Raw genomic sequence first — 17,273 nt, forward strand, 5'->3', positions numbered from 1 at the left:
CTTGGGTCCTTATATCTCTGTTCAGGCTTGGCAAGAATTCCGATAACTCTGAGGTTCTAAGATGCTGCATGCAGTGGCAGTTGATTTGTGCCATCTCTGGTGAAGTACTCAGGCTGCCTAAAGTGATCAGTTCCTTTTGAATAAGAGGTGAAAATATTCCCCTAGCAAGAGACAATAAAAAATTAATATGAAGTCACAGTACCTATAAGTTGGTGTGTAGGAAGGTCCATACGTGGTAATCCACTGAGAAGTGTACCATCTGAAAAAAAAAACCCTATCACATAACCAATTATCTCTTCACTAAAGAAACTCCTCCTTTCAAAGGCTTCTCACTCTTGGACAATAAAGACCTGGACTACACTACAAAAATAACCATGTTAAAATATGAAGTATTGGTATAGCACAATTGTTGTAGGTTTGCTTGCCATAAACAGAAAAAAACCCAAAACAGAAACCAACCAAATATGGCTGGGGTTATGTTTTAACCTTGGTAGATACCTAGGTTTGAACATGCTTTCCTAGCACAGTTATACCTTGTTTATGGCCACGCAAACAACACACACATCTGGGCCCACAATCATGTTTCATAGCTGTGTTTTAAAAACTTGGTTGTTGTAGTAAAGTGAGAGATTTAAAATTTCCAAGTACGTCTCTAAAAGAAAAAAGTCCAACTACTTTCTCACAGGCAGTGAGAAACAAAGAATAAAGTGAACAGGTCATGACTAGTAAGATTAACTAGATTTATTTTCACATATGGAGAAATAAGATACCTCATCTTAAAAGTCTAATAGAGGACTAAAATAATAGATAAATAAAATTCATGGGTGTGGGAGGTACGACAATTAAGGTAACCCCCTGCCTGGCAAAGCAGTCTACATATGGATTCCAGTTTGGAAGCCAAATCTAAGCAATAGGATTTAGTATGCAGAAAAGACAACAATGGCTGCTTTACAAGTGTCCTGGATGCACCTGCCTCCTACAGCAGAGGCTTTGACATAACTTTCAGGTTCCAGGTCTGCAAAGCTGTAACAGTGAAATTGCAACCCAACTGATGTTTAAACATAGTCCTCTGGGAAAAAGCAAAACTTATTAGTGTCAACTGAAACAAAAAGCTCGGTGGGTTTTCAAAGACCTTCAGTCCACACCAAACAAAGACTCATCTGTATTGAGCTTGAGAAGACAGGCTTTTCCAGGTTGAGAATGTGTGGTGAAGGGGAAATCAGTCTGGATGACTGATTCATTTATGTCAAACTCCGTTATCACCTTTGGAAGCAGCCTAAGATGAATCCACCACTCCACTTTTACTTGAAGAGTTTAGAATAAATTGGACCAGACATTAGGGCCTGAAGTTCACTCCTACCAGCTGAAGTTCCTTCCCCCAGAAAAATGAACTTCCATGAAAGAAACGAACTCACAGGTGCAGAGAGATTCAAAAGTATCAGCTTAGTTAAGACAACATTAAATAGTCTATAATACAAAGGCTATTTAATAGGAAGGGTTTCAGTGTATCAAGCCGCAATGAACCTGACAACCTGACACTGCAAAGAAACTGGTCTATTTTCAGTATATTAAATTAAAGGCCAAAACATCAGCCAAAGGATTTGAATTTATCTTTAACACTGACCCTAGCAATGAAGGCAAATGAGCAGTTTTTATGTGGGGCATGAAAAGGAACCTCAGATACCTTTTACAACTTATAACTAAACCTTTCTTACTTATTACTAAGTCTTTCTGACAGATTCCCTTGAGCAATTAGGATGAGATGAAACACCTTTTACAAAAACACCCCAGCTTTAGACTTCTACCTTGTTAGGAGTCATGCTCATAGGGAATGGTATCGTAAATTGGAGTGTAAAGAGGTGCCTTGGGTCTGTGTGATCAGATGTGGCAAGTCTCTGAATCTAAAAGGTTAACCCACTGTCACCCCTAAGTTGGGAACCATATTTGTCTTTGGTGGTAGAAGCATAAAAGGATTTTCCCATTTGTCTCTCTTGTATCTGGTTTGGAATTTTGCTACAAATGGCATCAGTGGATGGAATAGGAATCTGTTTCCAATACAATATTGAAAGGATTAGATTTTTATCTGGAAATCTCAACAAATGTCAGTTTCACTGTACACAAACAAACAAACATTATTTCCATTGATAAATCAAAATTTACAGATAGTAAAAGCAGGAAAAGTGCTGCTTGAAAGCTTATTATTTAGGGATATTTACTTTGTCAACATCATATGTCAAAATATACAATCTCAACATCTACAGTCATTAAATAATTATTTGCTGGCATCCCCATAATTTCCTGCAACTGTGAACATTTACACTGATAAAAATAAAAAAAGCTTAAAAATAATTATCTGTTGAAATTATAAAAATAATCAAATTCTGCTAAGCCTAAATATTTTGCTACTGACCAGTGTAGAGCACAAGCCATTGATAATTGTCCAGAGGTGATATGACCAGGTCTTTCTCTCATATCCCACTCCTAAAGACCCAATTCACTACCTCCTCACTCTTTGGGTATGTCTACACTATGAAATCAGGTCGAATTTATAGAAGTCGGTTTTTTAGAAATCGGTTTTATATATTCGAGTGTGTGTGTCCCCACAGAAAATGCTCTAAGTGCATTAAGTGCATTAACTCGGCGGAGCGCTTCCACAGTACCGAGGCTAGTGTCGACTTCCGGAGTGTTGCACTGTGGGTAGCTATCCCAGAGTTCCCGCAGTCTCCGCTGCCCATTGGAATTCTGGGTTGAGATCCCAATGCCTGATGGGGCTAAAACATTGTCGCGGGTGGTTCTGGGTACATATCGTCAGGCCCCCATTCCCTCCCTCCCTCCGTGAAAGCAAGGGCAGACAATCGTTTCGCGCCTTTTTTCCTGAGTTCCCTGTGCAGACGCCATACCACGGCACGCATGGAGCCCACTCAGGTAACCATCACCCTATGTCTCCTGGGTGCTGGCAGACGCGGTACTGCATTGCTACACAGTAACAGCAACCATTGCCTTGTGGCAGCAGACGGTACAGTACGACTGGTAGCTGTCCTTGTCATGTCCAAGGTGCTCCTGGCCACATCGGCCAGGAGTGCCTGGGCAGATATGGGCACAGGGACTAAATTTGGAGTGACTCGACCAGGTCATTCTCTTTAGTCCTGCAGTCAGTCCTATTGAACTGTCTTATGGTGAGCAGGCAGGCAATACAGATTGCTAGCAGTCCTATTGCATCATCTTCTGCCTGGCAGCCATGAGATGTGGATGACATGCAATCCTTCTGCACCATCTGCTGCCAGCCAAAGATGTAAAAGATAGATGGAGTGGATCAAAACAAGAAATAGACCAGATTTGTTTTGTACTCACTTGCTCCCCCCCCCTCCCAGTCTAGGGGACTCATTCCTCTAGGTCACACTGCAGTCACTCACAGAGAAGGTGCAGCAAGGTAAATCTAGCCATGTATCAATCAGAGGCCAGACTAACCTCATTGTTCCAATAAGAACAATAACTTAGGTGCACCATTTCTTATTGGAACCCCCCGTGAAGTCCTGCCTGAAATACTCCTTGATGTAAAGCCACCCCCTTTCTTGATTTTAGCTCCCTGAAGCCAACCCTGTAAGCCGTGTCGTCAGTTGCCCCTCCCTCCGTCAGAGCAACGGCAGACAATCGTTCCGTGCCTTTTTAGAAAGGCACGCTGGCGCAGTTTACTGACTTGGTTAGACCTCAGCGAAACCAATATTCCCACTGTTATTACTGCTTGCTGTGTGCTCCACAATATCTGTGAGAGTAAGGGGGAGACATTTATGGCAGGGTGGGAGGTTGAGGCAAATCGCCTGGCTGCTGGTTACGCACAGCCAGACCCCAGAGTGGTTAGAAGAGCACAGGAGGGCGCGGTACGCATCAGAGAAGCTTTGAAAACCAGTTTCATGACTGGCCAGGCTACGGTGTGAAAGTTCTGTTTGTTTCTCCTTGATGAAACCCCCCACGCCTTGGTTCACTCTACTTCCCTGCAAGCTAACCACCCTCCCCTCCTCCCTTCAATCACCGCTTGCAGAGGCAATAAAGTCATTGTTGCTTCACATTCATGCATTCTTTATTCATTCATCACACAAATAGGGGGATAACTACCAAGGTAGCCCAGGAGGGGTGGTGGAGGAGGGAAGGAAAATGCCACACAGCACTTTAAAAGTTTACAACTTTAAAATTTATTGAATGCCAGCCTTCTTTTTTTTGGGTAGTCCTCTGTGGCGGAGTGGCTGGTTGGCCGGTGGCCCCCGCATCGCGTTCTTGGGCGTCTGGGTGTAGAGGCTATGGAACTTGGGGAGGAGGGCGGTTAGTTACACAGGGGCTGTAGTGGCAGTCTGTGTTCCAGCTGCCTTTGCTGCAGCTCAGCCATACACTGGAGCATACTGGCTTGGTCCTCCAGCAGCCTCAGCATTGAATCCTGCCTCCTCTCATCACACTGCCGCCACCTATCATCTTCAGCTCACCACTTACTCTCTTCAGCCCGCCACCTCTTCCCGCGCTCATTTTGTGCTTTCCTGCACTCTGACATTGTCTGCCTCCACGCATTCGTCTGTGCTCTGTCAGTGTGGGAGGACAGCATGAGCTCAGAGAACATTTCATTGTGAGTGCATTTTTTTTCACCTTCTAATCTTCGCTAGCCTCTGGGAAGGAGAAGATCCTGTGATCATTGAAACACATGCAGCTGGTGGAGAAAAAAAAAGGGACAGTGGTATTTAAAAAGACACATTTTACAAAACAGTGGCTACACTCTTTCAGGGTAAACCTTGCTGTTAACATTACATACATAGCACATGTGCTTTCATTACAAGGTCGTATTTTGCCTCCCTCTACCGTGTGGCTACCCCCTCAACCCTCCCCCCTCCCAGTGGCTAACAGCAGGGAACATTTCTGTTCAGCCACAGGTAAACAGCCCAGCAGGAACGGGCTCCTCTGAGTGTCCCCTGAAGAAAAGCACCCTATTTCAACCAGGTGACCATGAATGATATCTCACTCTCCTGAGGATAACACAGAGAGATAAAGAATGGATGTTGTTTGAACACCAGCAAACATACACTGCAATGCTTTGTTGTACAATGATTCCCGAGTACGTGTTACTGGCCTGGAGTGGTAAAATGTCCTACCATGGAGGACGCAATAAGACTGCCCTCCCCAGAAACCTTTTGCAAAGGCTTTGGGAGTACATCCAGGAGAACCGCGAATGCCAGGGCAAAGTAATCCTTTCACATGCTTGCTTTTAAACCATGTATAGTATTTTAAAAGGTACACTCACCAGAGGTCCCTTCTCCGCCTGCCTGGTCCAGGAAGCAGCCTTGGGTGGGTTCGGGGGGTACTAGCTCCAGGTCCAGGGTGAGAAACAGTTCCTGGCTGTCGGGAAAACCGGTTTCTCCACTTGCTTGCTGTGAGCTATCTACAACCTCCTCCTCCTCCTCCTCCTCATCATCTTCTTCGTCCACAAAACCTGCTTCCGTGATGCCTCCATCTCCATTGAAGGAGTCCAACAACACGGCTGGGGTAGTGGTGGCTGAACCCCCTAAAATGGCATGCAGCTCATCATAGAAGCGGCATGTTTGGGGCTCTGACCCGGAGCGGCCGTTCGCCTCTCTGGTTTTCTGGTAGGCTTGCCTCAGCTCCTTAAGTTTCATGCGGGACTGCTTCGGATCCCTGTTATGGCCTCTGTCCTTCATGCCCTGGGAGATTTTCACAAAGGTTTTGGCATTTCGAAAACTGGAACGGAGTTCTGATAGCACGGATTCCTCTTCCCATACAGCGATCAGATCCCGTACCTCCCGTTCGGTCCATGCTGGAGCTCTTTTGCGATTCTGGGACTCCATCAGGGTCACCTCTGCTGATGAGCTCTGCATGGTCACCTGCAGCTTGCCATGCTGGCCAAACAGGAAATTGAAATTCAAAAGTTCGCGGTCCTTTTCCTGTCTACCTGGCCAGTGCATCTGAGTTGAGAGTGCTGTCCAGAGCGGTCACAATGGAGCACTCTGGGATAGCTCCCGGACGCCAATACCATCTAATTGTGTCCACAGTACCCCAAATTCGACCCAGCAAGGCCGTTTTAAGCGCTAATCCACTTGTCAGGGGTGGAGTAAGGAAATCGATGTTAAGAGCCCTTTAAGTCGAAATAAAGGGCTTCATCTTGTGGATGGGTGCAGGTTTACATTGATTTAACGCTGCTAAATTCGACCTAAAGTCCCTGTTAGCCACAGGGAAGAGGGAGGGTGGAGGGGCTAGCCACGCGCTGGGGGAGGCAAAATGCGACCTTGTAACGAAAGCACATGTGCTATGTATGTAATGTTAACAGCAAGGTTTACCGTGAAAGAGTGTACCCATTGTTCTAGAAAATGTGCCTTTTTAAATACCATTGTCCCTTTCTTTCTCTCCACCAGCTGTATGTGTTTCAAGGATCACAGGATCTTCTCCTTTCCAGAGGCTAGCGAAGATTAGAAGGTGAAAAAAAATGCACTCACAATGAAATGTTCTCTGAGCTCATGCTGTCCTCCCACACTGACAGAGCACAGACGAATGCGTGGAGGCAGACAATGTCAGAGTGCAGGAAAGCACAAAATGAGCGCGGGAAGAGGTGGCGGGCTGAAGAGAGTAAGTGGTGAGCTGAAGATGATAGGTGGCGGCAGTGTGATGAGAGGAGGCAGGATTCAATGCTGAGGCTGCTGGAGGATCAAACTAATATGCTCCAGCGTATGGTTGAGCTGCAGGAAAGGCAGCAGGAGCACAGACCGCCGCTACAGCCCCTGGGTAACCAACCGCCCTCCTCCCCAACTTCCATAGCCTCGCCCAAGAACGCGGTGGTGGGGGCTTCCGGCCACCCAGCCACTCCACCCCAGAGGATTGCCCAAGCAACAGAAGGCTGGCATTCAATAAGTTTTAAACTTTTAAAGTGCTGTGTGGCCTTGTCCTTCCCTCCTCCACTACCCCTCCTGGTGCTTCTCTCCTCCACCACCCCTCCTGGGCTACCTTGGTAGTTATCCCCCTATTTGTGTGATGAATGAATAAAGAATGCATGCATGTGAAGCAACAATGACTTTATTGCCTCTGCAAGCGGTGATTGAAGGGAGGAGGGGAGAGTGATTAGCTTACAGGGAAGTAGAGTAGAACCAAGGGGCGGGGGGGTTTCATCAAGGAGAAACAAACAGAACTTTCACGCCGTAGCCTGGCCAGTCATGAAACTGGTTTTCAAAGCTTCTCTGATGCGTACTGCGCCCTCCTGTGCTCTTCTAACCACTCTGGGGTCTGGCTGCGCGTAACCAGCAGCCAGGTGATTTGCCTCAACCTCCCACCCCGCCATAAACATTTCCCCCTTACTCTCACAGATATTGTGGAGCACGCAGCAAGCAGTAATAACGGTGGGAATATTGGTTTGGCTGAGATCTAAGCGAGTCAGTAAACTGCGCCAGCACGCCTTTAAACGTCCAAATGCACATTCTACCACCATTCTGCACTTGCTCAGCCTGTAGTTGAACAGCTCCTGACTACTGTCCAGGCTGCCTGTGTACAGCTTCATGAGCCATGGCATTAAGGGGTAGGCGGGGTCCCCAAGGATTACTAAAGGCATTTCAACATCCCCAAAGGTTATTTTCTAGTCTGGGAATAAAGTCCCTTCCTGCAGCTTTTGAAACAGACCAGAGTTCCTGAAGATGCGAGCGTCATGTACGTTTCCCGGCCATCCCACGTTGATGTTGGTGAAACGTCCCTTGTGATCCACCAGAGCTTTCAGCACTATTGAAAAGTACCCCTTGTGGTTTATGTACTGGCTGCCCTGGTGGTCCAGTCCCAAGATAGGGATATGGGTTCCATCTATGGCCCCACCACAGTTAGGGAATCCCATTGCAGCAAAGCCATCCACTATGACCTGCACATTTCCCAGGGTCACTACCCTTGATATCAGCAGCTCAGTGATTGTGTTGGCTATTTGCATCACAGCAGCCCCCACAGTAGATTTGCCCACTCCAAATTGATTCCCGACTGACAGGAAGCTGTCTGGAGTTGCAAGCTTCCACAGGGCTATTGCCACTCGCTTCTCAACTGTGAGGGCTGCTCTCATCTTGGTAGTCTTGCACCTCAGGGCAGGGGAAAGCAAATCACAAAGTTCCATGAAAGTGCCCTTACGCATACGAAAGTTTCGCAGCCACTGGGAATCGTCCCAGACCTGCAACACTATGTGGTCCCACCAGTCTGTGCTTGTTTCCCGAGCCCAGAATCTTTGTTCAACTGCATGAACCTGCCCCATTAACACCATGATGCCCACATTGCCAGGGCCCCTGCTTTGAGAGAAGTCTGTGTCCATGTCCTCATCACTCACGTCATCACGTTGACGTCGCCTACTCGCCCGGTTTCGCTTTGCCAGGTTCTGGTGCTGCATATACTACTGGATAATGCGTGTGGTGTTTAATGTGCTCCTAATTGCCAAAGTGATCTGAGCGGGCTCCGTGCTTGCCGTGGTATGGCGTCTGCACAGAAAACAGGCGTGGAACGATTGTCTGCCATTGCCCTGACGGAGGGAGGGGCAACTGATGACATGGCTTACAGGGAATTAAAATCAACAAAGGGGCGAGAAACAGAATGGCCCCCTCAAGGATAGAACTCAAAACTGGGTTTAGCAGGCCATTGATTTCACAGAGGGAGGAGAAAATGAATACAAAACAAATCTGGTCTATTTCTTGTTTTGTTCTACTTCATCTATCTTTATACATCTTGCTGGCAGCAGACTGTGCAGTACGACCGCTAGCCATCGTCATGACTGCTGACCATCATCTTCTGCTGGCTGCTGATTAAAAGACAGTGCACTGCTGGTAGGACTGAATCGCCATGAGACAAAACTTAAAAGGGAAATGACCTGGCTGAGTCACTCCCACGTTTGCCCAGGCACCCAGTTAAAAGAGCACCCAGGACTACGTCAACGATGGCTACCAGACATACTGCACTGTCTACTGCCAAAAGGCAATAAACTGCTGCTGTGTAGCAATGCAGTACCACGTCTGCCAGCACCCAGGAGACATACGGTGACAGTGAGCTGAGCGGGCTCCATGCTTGCCGTGGTATGGCGTCTGCACAGCTAACTCAAGAAAAAAGGTGCAAAACGATTGTCTGCCCTTGCTTTCATGGAAGGAGGGAGGGAAGGGGGGCCTGATGATATGTACCCAGAACCACCCGTGACAATGTTTTAGCCCCATCAGGCACTAGGATTTCTACCCAGAATTCAAATGGGCAGCAGAGACTGCAGGAAAGTTACCCACAGTGCAATGCTCCAGAAGTTGACAGTTGCCTCGGTACTGTGGACACACTCTGCCGACTACATGCACTTAAGAGCATTTGTGTGGGGACACCCACAATCGACTGTATAAAAACGCTTTCTACAAAACCGACTTCTATACATTCAACCTAATTTCATAGTGTAGACATATCCTGAGACAACAAAGAAACCATCTATTTAGTTTATTCAAGGTAAGTTTAATAGGTAACTTAATCATGGTCTATAAATAGCTACATTGGAAGATTTCTGATAGTAGAGGGCCTTTAACATACCAGACAAATGATGCAATGGCTGGAAGCTGAATCTAGAACAAATTCAGACTAGAAATCCTGTGCAAGTTAAGGGTGATGATAATTAATCATTGGAATAACTTATACTTAGGTACCTGGCAGATTTTCTATCACTTGAACTCTTTAAATCAAGATTGGACATCTTTCTAAAAGACATGCTTTGGCTCAGTCAGAAGTTATGGGCTTGCTGCAGGAATTACGGGGCAAAATTCTATTACCTGTTCTGTGCAGGAGGTCAAACTAGATCATACTGGTCCTATCTGGCCTTAAAAATCTATGAATAATTGCAGTTTGTCTCTGGTCTGCCACCAAGCCAGGAAAGCCTCAGCAGCTGTCCATCATCTGATGCAATAAGAGTCTGTACTGCTTGATACCACTTAGACTACAAAGTCTACTGAGATTGTCACATGTGGAGCTATGCCGTAAGTACCACAATACACTGCTGAGCCTCAGGGTCTACACATCTTTAGTTGTGGCCCTCGCTAAACTCTGAAAAATCTTCTCTGTCAGGATCTATGTTTTCAATCCTGACTTTGGGACAGGAAAGGTCTGAGTTTGAGCTATACCTAGCACAGCTCTTACGTATTTTTATTGTCTTTGAAGATCAAGCTGAGAATTCAGGTAGTTTATTAGGAAACAGACTCCTGCAGCATAAGAGAGGAACATACTGATCCTACAGTCTCTTTCAGGATTTTCTCCTTGATCAGTCACATCACAGTAGAATATCTGCTCTCATCCTATGTAGGTGTGTGGTCACTGCCACCAAGCATTTTGTGAAAACACGCTCTGCCAACAACAAATGGAATACACAGAGCTGGAAGGGATATTCCTCTAAGAGAAAGTAGTGGTACAGCCCAAGCACAGGATGTAAACCCTGAGCATGTAGGCATTTAAGATGCACAGTAGATTACCAGTTGCCTTTCCCTAGAAGCACTACTATTGGGCACAGGTTTCAGAGTAGCAGCCATGTTACTCTGTATCCGCAAAAAGAACAGGAGTACTTGTGGCACCTTAGAGATGAACACATTTATTAGAGCATAAGCTTTCGTGAGCTACAGCTCACTTGCATCCAATAAAGTGAGCTGTGGCTCACGAAAGCTTATGCTCTAATAAATGTGTTCGTCCCTAAGGTGCCACAAGTCCTCCTGTTCTTTTTATTGGGCACAGTGGTTGAATTAACTTTCAGTGAGAATATACATTCGCAACACACTATGTTACAGGATTTTGGTCTTTCTTAAAATGGTTGCATTGTTTTTCCAGTGTATCTTGTAAATGGGGTTCACAGATTCATAGATTCCAAGGCCAGAAAGGACCATTACAATCATCTAGTCTGACTTCCTGTATAAAACACAGACCAGAGAATTTCCCCAAAATAATTGCTGGAGCAGATCTTTTAGAAAAACATCCAATCTTGATTTTAAAAATGGTCAGTGGTGGAGAATCCACCAGAACCATTGATAAATTGTTTCAAGGTTAATCTTCTCTTACTGTTAAAAATTTACACTTTATTTCCAGTCTGAATTTGTCTAGCTTCAACTTCCAGCCCTTGAATTGTGTTATAACTTTCTCTGCTAGACTGAAAAGCCCATTATTAAATATTTGTTTTCCATATAAATACTTACCGATTGTAATGAAGTCACCGATTAACCTTCTCTTTGTTAAACTAAATAGACTGAGCTTGTTGAGTCTATTGTCATAAGGCATGTTTTCTAATCCTTTATTCATTCTGATGGCTCTTCTCTGAACCCTCTCCAATTTATCAACATCTGTCTTGAATTGTGGGCACCAGAACTGGACACAGTTGTTCAGTGCAGAGTTATTTTTACTGTTACATAATTTGTTTGCTTTGACATAGATGAAAATTATACAGGTACATGCAATTCAGTGGAACTAAGGCAAGTCCTATGATTGATGAATCAACATAGAGTACTTGTTTGCAATGTTTTGATTGTGCATTGGACATAATGGGCTAGAATCAGACCTCTGTTATAAATGGAGTAATCCCATTGATTTAGAATAAATTTGCATTCTATTCATTTTGATGAGGCTCTGGCCCACAGAGTATACTTAATTCTTGAAATGATTGATCGGATAACCCTGAAACATTACAAATTTGAGGCAGTGTTGTACAGGCACCTGCACAAGTTATAACTAAGATAGAAAGGCTACAAATCCCAGCTTTTTGTTTTGTTCTAAACCATTTAAATATTTATCAACCATTGTTGTTAAATATCTGCAGCATGGAGAATTATAGACAATATACTGGTATCTTGCTTCTTACTATTAAAAGATTAGTGGAGTTGAGTACATAGGAGATTCCCAAATTGTGGCCCATGGATAACTTCGTGGTGGTTCAGGAATAGCTAGCTGGTCAGATGGCACTGGCGGCTGCTTATCTCCAGCTAATAAATTTCACTAAAGATATCTAAACATATATTACATATTTTCCTAATATTTTTCCTTGTAGGCAGCTACTATAGTTGCTATAGGGATGTTGTTTTGTGATCATTACTCAGAAGGGATGTGGTTTGTGCAGTTATTTCATGGACAACCAGGAATGCATCCGATAAGTGAGCTGAAGCTTATGCTCAAATAAATTTGTTAGTCTCTAAGGTGCCACAAGTACTCCTTTTCCTTTAGACCCTTCACAATCACTCTATTAAAATACGTGTATTGTATGGTGCTACCAACACACTGCTTCTCATTTAGAATCTGGAACATCTACAGAGGTATTTTGGATTAGAAAATGTCCAAGAAACTGTTTAGACAGGAATATGTTCGGAAAATGGACAGGCAATTAAATACAGGTTTGGGGAATTTTATTTAAGAACCAGCCATGGCCAGAATACAAAACTAGCATCTAAAGTCAGCAAAAGAAGAAATTAACGTGCTCACCTGAGAGAAAACTGGAGACATTTTTGGAAAGTGGAGAAATACTGTGGGTACAGATTTTTAGGGGGAATAAAATTAAAGATCTTTACAATGAGTGTCAAATCTTCATGTCCATGCTACGACTGAGCTTAATATATAACCCATTTTCTAAACCAGAAGACTAAAACCATGATGAAAGAACAGAGGTTGAGGTAACTGCTGTTATACAATTCAGTATCAGCCAGGAAGTTTATGAATACTTGAAATCTTTGTATTCAGGAAGCCACTGACTAGGGGTAATTTTAAAGAGCAAGAACAATCTGGTCCATGTTTTCTTTTAATTTTACTCAGCAGAAATATAAAAGTGCAATTTCTGTAAGTTAATGACATGTACAGTACACCACAATAAATATTCTTATTTTTGGTGACATCTAAAAATTCTAGTTATTTACTTGAAATGAGTCATAATGAGATAAAAACTGTGTCAACAACCAAAAAACACCTGACCCAATAAAGATAAAATCTTAAACATATTCACCAGGAAGATGCGTATTGCATTATTGCTATTAGACCACGCCTCCGAGCTCTAAAGTATAAAAACTTATTCAAGTTACGTAAAATACAGTTGAGATTGTTCTCATCACAGGCATAATCTAATATAAAAAATAATTGATATTTACAAATAAGGAGATTCTCCTACGAGGGGAGAAAAAATACAGAAACAGTTCCACTTCAGTGATGATTTTCTGGACTCCATGGAGAAACTGAAACTTGCACAGAGCTGAGATGTTGTAGGAGTACATAGTGAGACAAGTCTGTTTCCATACCACTCCAACTCAACAGGCCTGGTGAGAGGAGTAGGCCATTTGGTAAGCCGACTTTCACACTGTCTCTACTATTCATCTGGGGGTATTTGGATCCTTCAAATCTCAACACGAAGCGATGCAGGAGTTGTGTGTCCTGGACAGTGCGTTCTTGCATTCAGTGCAAATGGGATACTACAGGAAATCTGTGGGTCATATTAAGTTGCCTATTTGCTACTTATTCAAAGTGAACTATATCCTTGATTAAAAAACAAAAAGCAGATAAGTCAGAAATAAAAAGAAGTATATTAAGCTCACTTTTAAACCACGATCAGGGTTCAAAGTAATATACAGTATAACGCTTCTATCCAATACTTGTTTGAATTGACCAATTCAAATAAGGATTGAACTCACAAAGCCAGAATTTTGTGACTCAGTATTACTGAATCAAATCTAAGGAGAAACATGTTCACTACATGTACTGTAACTAGACCATAAAACAATAAAGCTACATTATAGCCTCTAGGATTCACGAAGTCTTTCTCCCCATCTTGGACTGCAATAAAAAGGGGAGACTGGACTGCTTCTAAGCAAATCCCTAATAGTGGGAATTCTGTATTTCCAGTTAGAAAGCAAAGGTTGTTATCCTAATCTTTTCTCCCTGCCTAGTGAATATACATCATTACTTTCCCCCCCTCCACATCAGGTCTCATTTGAGATGCAACTCCTGAAGCAAACCAGTGCAAGTTAGATGTCCGCAAAATACTACATTTTGGAAACATTCTGCAAACACAAAATAAAATTAAAAAAAAGAAAAAGAAAGAAAAAAAAAGAGAGAAATTGAGCTAGGGAAGCATTTAAAGCAACCTGGCCAGAGCAAAGATAAGGCTTTATGATGACTGGATTTCCTTGGAAATGGTTATCACAGTTATGCAAAGCAACAGAATTTACTACCATTCTGGCCAGGTTTCACATTTTTTATAAGTAAAATGTATATCTCGATAAAATATTATACTAAAAAGAATGTGACAACATAAAAAGACAGTGAATGTGACTGACTGACAGGAAAACAGATTACAGTATTACTGCACATTTGGCTATGTTATATGGTTGTGGCAAATATTCTTAAGCTGACTGAGGTATATGAATACTTTAAACACCTGAGGTTTAGAGTACCATATATGGAAGTAAGGGAAGTGATACTATTCAGTAAGACAACCTTACTTAAAAATAAGGGGGGTTAAAAATTACTTTTTAAGGCTACTGCCTTTTCTTACAATATTTAGCAACCTGAGTGGGAAAGGATTTGCTAAACTCTTGGAACATCTAGCCTAGCAGGCCAATGCACCATTTAGAACATTAAGAACAAAACTAAAATGACTCATACAGTGACTAAATGTCAAAAACAAAGTATTTGGCTGGAAAATACCAGAAGCAGAGAGCCTAAATACTCTCATAATTTATCACAAATATGGATGGAAGTTTTCTAAAATGTACACATAGTATGCATCATCAAGACATTGGACTAACCCAGTAAATATAATGAGCAGACTGGCTATTATCCTCACTGAACAATTTTCTTCTTTTGTGCCCCTCTTTTTCGTTGGCTTTTGAAGGAAAAAAAAGAGTTCTGTCCATCTCTGCAAACTTATAATTTTCAACAATTATTTATATTGTATTATTTTCATCGAACACGAGGTTGTTCTCCCTAGAAAACATCTTTAGACTATTTAAACAGGTAAATGATACCTGTCAAAACTGGGCCAATGTTGTTGTGGTAAATCAGATATGTGCTTATTGTGCAGGTAAGGCTACAATCACAGACTACAAATGTTCAGTTGGTTTAAACTAAACAAAGAGTTAAAACACAATATCACTTAACCCTCTCTTTCTGGCTGACTTATTTTGTTTTTAATGATTAAGATTGTAAAACTTTACTATGTCACACCAACCCTGAACATTCTAGGAAAGTGTCTCTGGCACAGGTGGTTTTCAGAAGAAAAGCCAATCTTCCCAAAAGCTTAACCTCTGCTTTATCTTAAAGTGCGGAAACTGTGGGAAAGAATACGTCAAGACTTCCCGGCTGTCACTGTGGAACCACTTCCCTCAGAGAGGCTAAGGCTGCATGTATGCGGACATGCAATCTGTTCTCAAAATCATATCCATTGAATTCCTCCTGTAATACAAAATACATACAACTATTAACCTCATCGACCTTAGGATATCAAGGTGACTTGTTGAGGATGCTTAAGACGTCACTGAGCTACAAAACAGTAACTAGGACGAGGAAAATGGCTCTTGGAGCTTAAAAATTGCTAATAACCCTCTTCCCTTGCCAAAATTAAGCACTGCTGTTGGTAGATAGAAGGCGGCGCAGGAGGTTCCCCTCTACCTCCCAAGTGCAAGCAGGGACCAGTCTACTTCTCTATTAAAAGCTTGCACAGTAACTGGGAAATTGTATATGTCCAAAAGCTCCAGGAAATCCCAATGAATCCCATGCAATGAGTAAAAGGAATGACCAGTTCCAGTATATATAAAGTTATAGAGCATCGGTATACAACAACACTATAAAACCTACACCACAAGCTGAACTCTCAATTTCACTTAACAGCAGGATTAGGGTGTGTTGATTTGTTACCTTTGCCTGGAGAAGTAAGATTTTGCCTCTTGGCACAGTCTAGAAAAAGGAGAAGAAAATATCACTTTAGAAGAATGTACACATGGCAGAAAGGTCAAAGAGAATCTTTTAAAGTATAATGGTCAGACAAGAACTAAAGTCTCAACTCTGAAAATACTACTGGAGATGGGGTCTACTGGGACTACTCATGGTACTAAACATCATGCCCTGTAGGTGTTTACAGGCTCCTAATAAGGTACCTGACTGGTCCTGCGGTATGTATTTCTGTATGTATTTAAAAAACAGCACTTCTGTCTACTTAAAAACAAAACACAACACTATGTAGAACTATAAGCACTACAGTGAGCTACAATATAAAGTGAAAGCACTAAAGTTATAGGCAAACTGAAGTTTAAGAATCGCAAATTTACTCTTTTGACTAATTCAACTTGAAAAACATATCAATTATTCACTGAGTTTCAAGTTTTTTTTCTTATCGGTTTCAGTTTATTCATTTGAACCTCCTCTTTCGAAATACTAAAAGATTTCCGTATGTCATACAACTTGCCCATCTGCAATAATAAGCATGGGATAAAGATAGACCTTATTAGAATGATTTGGAAGAGAAAAGAGAATATTTTGTTCGTCAATAACGAGCTATTTTTCTTGACATAGCAAAGGTTATTCAAGCTTGTAGGAAAAATTTGGTATTTTCAACTGAATTTTTATTACTGGTTTGAAGGTTTCTACTCTATTCCCCAGTAAGATGAATACGAGAAAGATGAAAGTGATTCAGATGAATATCTTACTAAATTTTTTCTGAATACAAATACCTTAAATATTTGTAGTTTTTATTTCTAAATGGTATAGCTACATTCAGAAGTGTATAAAAATATTACCCATAAAGTTTGTGTTTTGCCCAAAGTCTTAGTCTCTTATATAGCATCTACCACTATGGTATCGAAGGGCTTAATGAATGGAAGAGCTTAAAAATAATGAAGTTAATTCAGATGAAATGCTGTTTGATTTCATAGATAAATATGAATAACTTCAAATTAAATTGGAGTACTTTTTTATTAAAAGTCATGATTTTATGATAAAAATGCAAATCAGTATCTGTATCTTTCATTCATTAACTTCAGTATGTTTAATCCTTTTCTTCTATGCCCCAAGTTTATTTCCAGAGTTTTTTATTTTTACAAGATCAAAACTCTGAGAATCATATTGTAACTAAAGATGATCCACACTGATGGGATATGCATACACCTGGGCTGTGAACTCTAGCTTCTAGAAAGCACTGTATGCTGGGATCCACTCATTCCCATGCCCAGTTCTGATGGTATAAAATGGTGAGCAGCCCCAACCATCAATCAGTTACTTCCTCTAATTCACAAATCTCTTTA

At 42.2% G+C, this 17,273-nt stretch overlaps 2 protein-coding genes across 8 annotated transcripts in view; one reads left to right on the top strand and one right to left on the bottom strand.

The window, feature by feature from the left end:
* Positions 1-17,273, top strand: part of OSBPL1A (oxysterol binding protein like 1A) — a 209,399-nt gene that overhangs the window by 154,827 nt on the left and 37,299 nt on the right. The window contains exon 28 of one of the 2 annotated variants that reach the window (XM_073331364.2): positions 6,408-7,024. The exons of the other annotated variant lie outside the window; for it this stretch is intronic. Within the exon in view, the coding sequence (XP_073187465.2) occupies positions 6,408-6,465 (58 nt within the window). The 3' untranslated portion in view covers positions 6,466-7,024. Of the gene's footprint in view, positions 1-6,407; positions 7,025-17,273 lie in introns of those variants that run through there. 2 annotated transcript variants of the gene reach the window in all.
* The window catches only part of TTC39C (tetratricopeptide repeat domain 39C), a 61,126-nt gene continuing 56,236 nt past the window's right edge, over positions 12,384-17,273 (bottom strand). For 5 of the 6 annotated variants that reach the window (XM_073331370.2, XM_073331367.2, XM_073331368.1 and 2 more), the window contains 2 exons: positions 15,892-15,930; positions 12,384-15,429 (listed from right to left, as the gene is read on the bottom strand). In XM_073331370.2, coding sequence (XP_073187471.1) covers positions 15,340-15,429; positions 15,892-15,930 — 129 coding nt within the window. In that variant the 3' untranslated portion in view covers positions 12,384-15,339. The remainder of the gene's footprint in view (positions 15,430-15,891; positions 15,931-17,273) is intronic. The other variant, XR_012157238.2, reaches the window with a different exon arrangement.

The sequence above is a fragment of the Lepidochelys kempii genome, chromosome 2, assembly GCF_965140285.1.
Source record: "Lepidochelys kempii isolate rLepKem1 chromosome 2, rLepKem1.hap1, whole genome shotgun sequence".
In the NCBI taxonomy this organism is placed as follows: Eukaryota; Metazoa; Chordata; order Testudines; family Cheloniidae; genus Lepidochelys; species Lepidochelys kempii.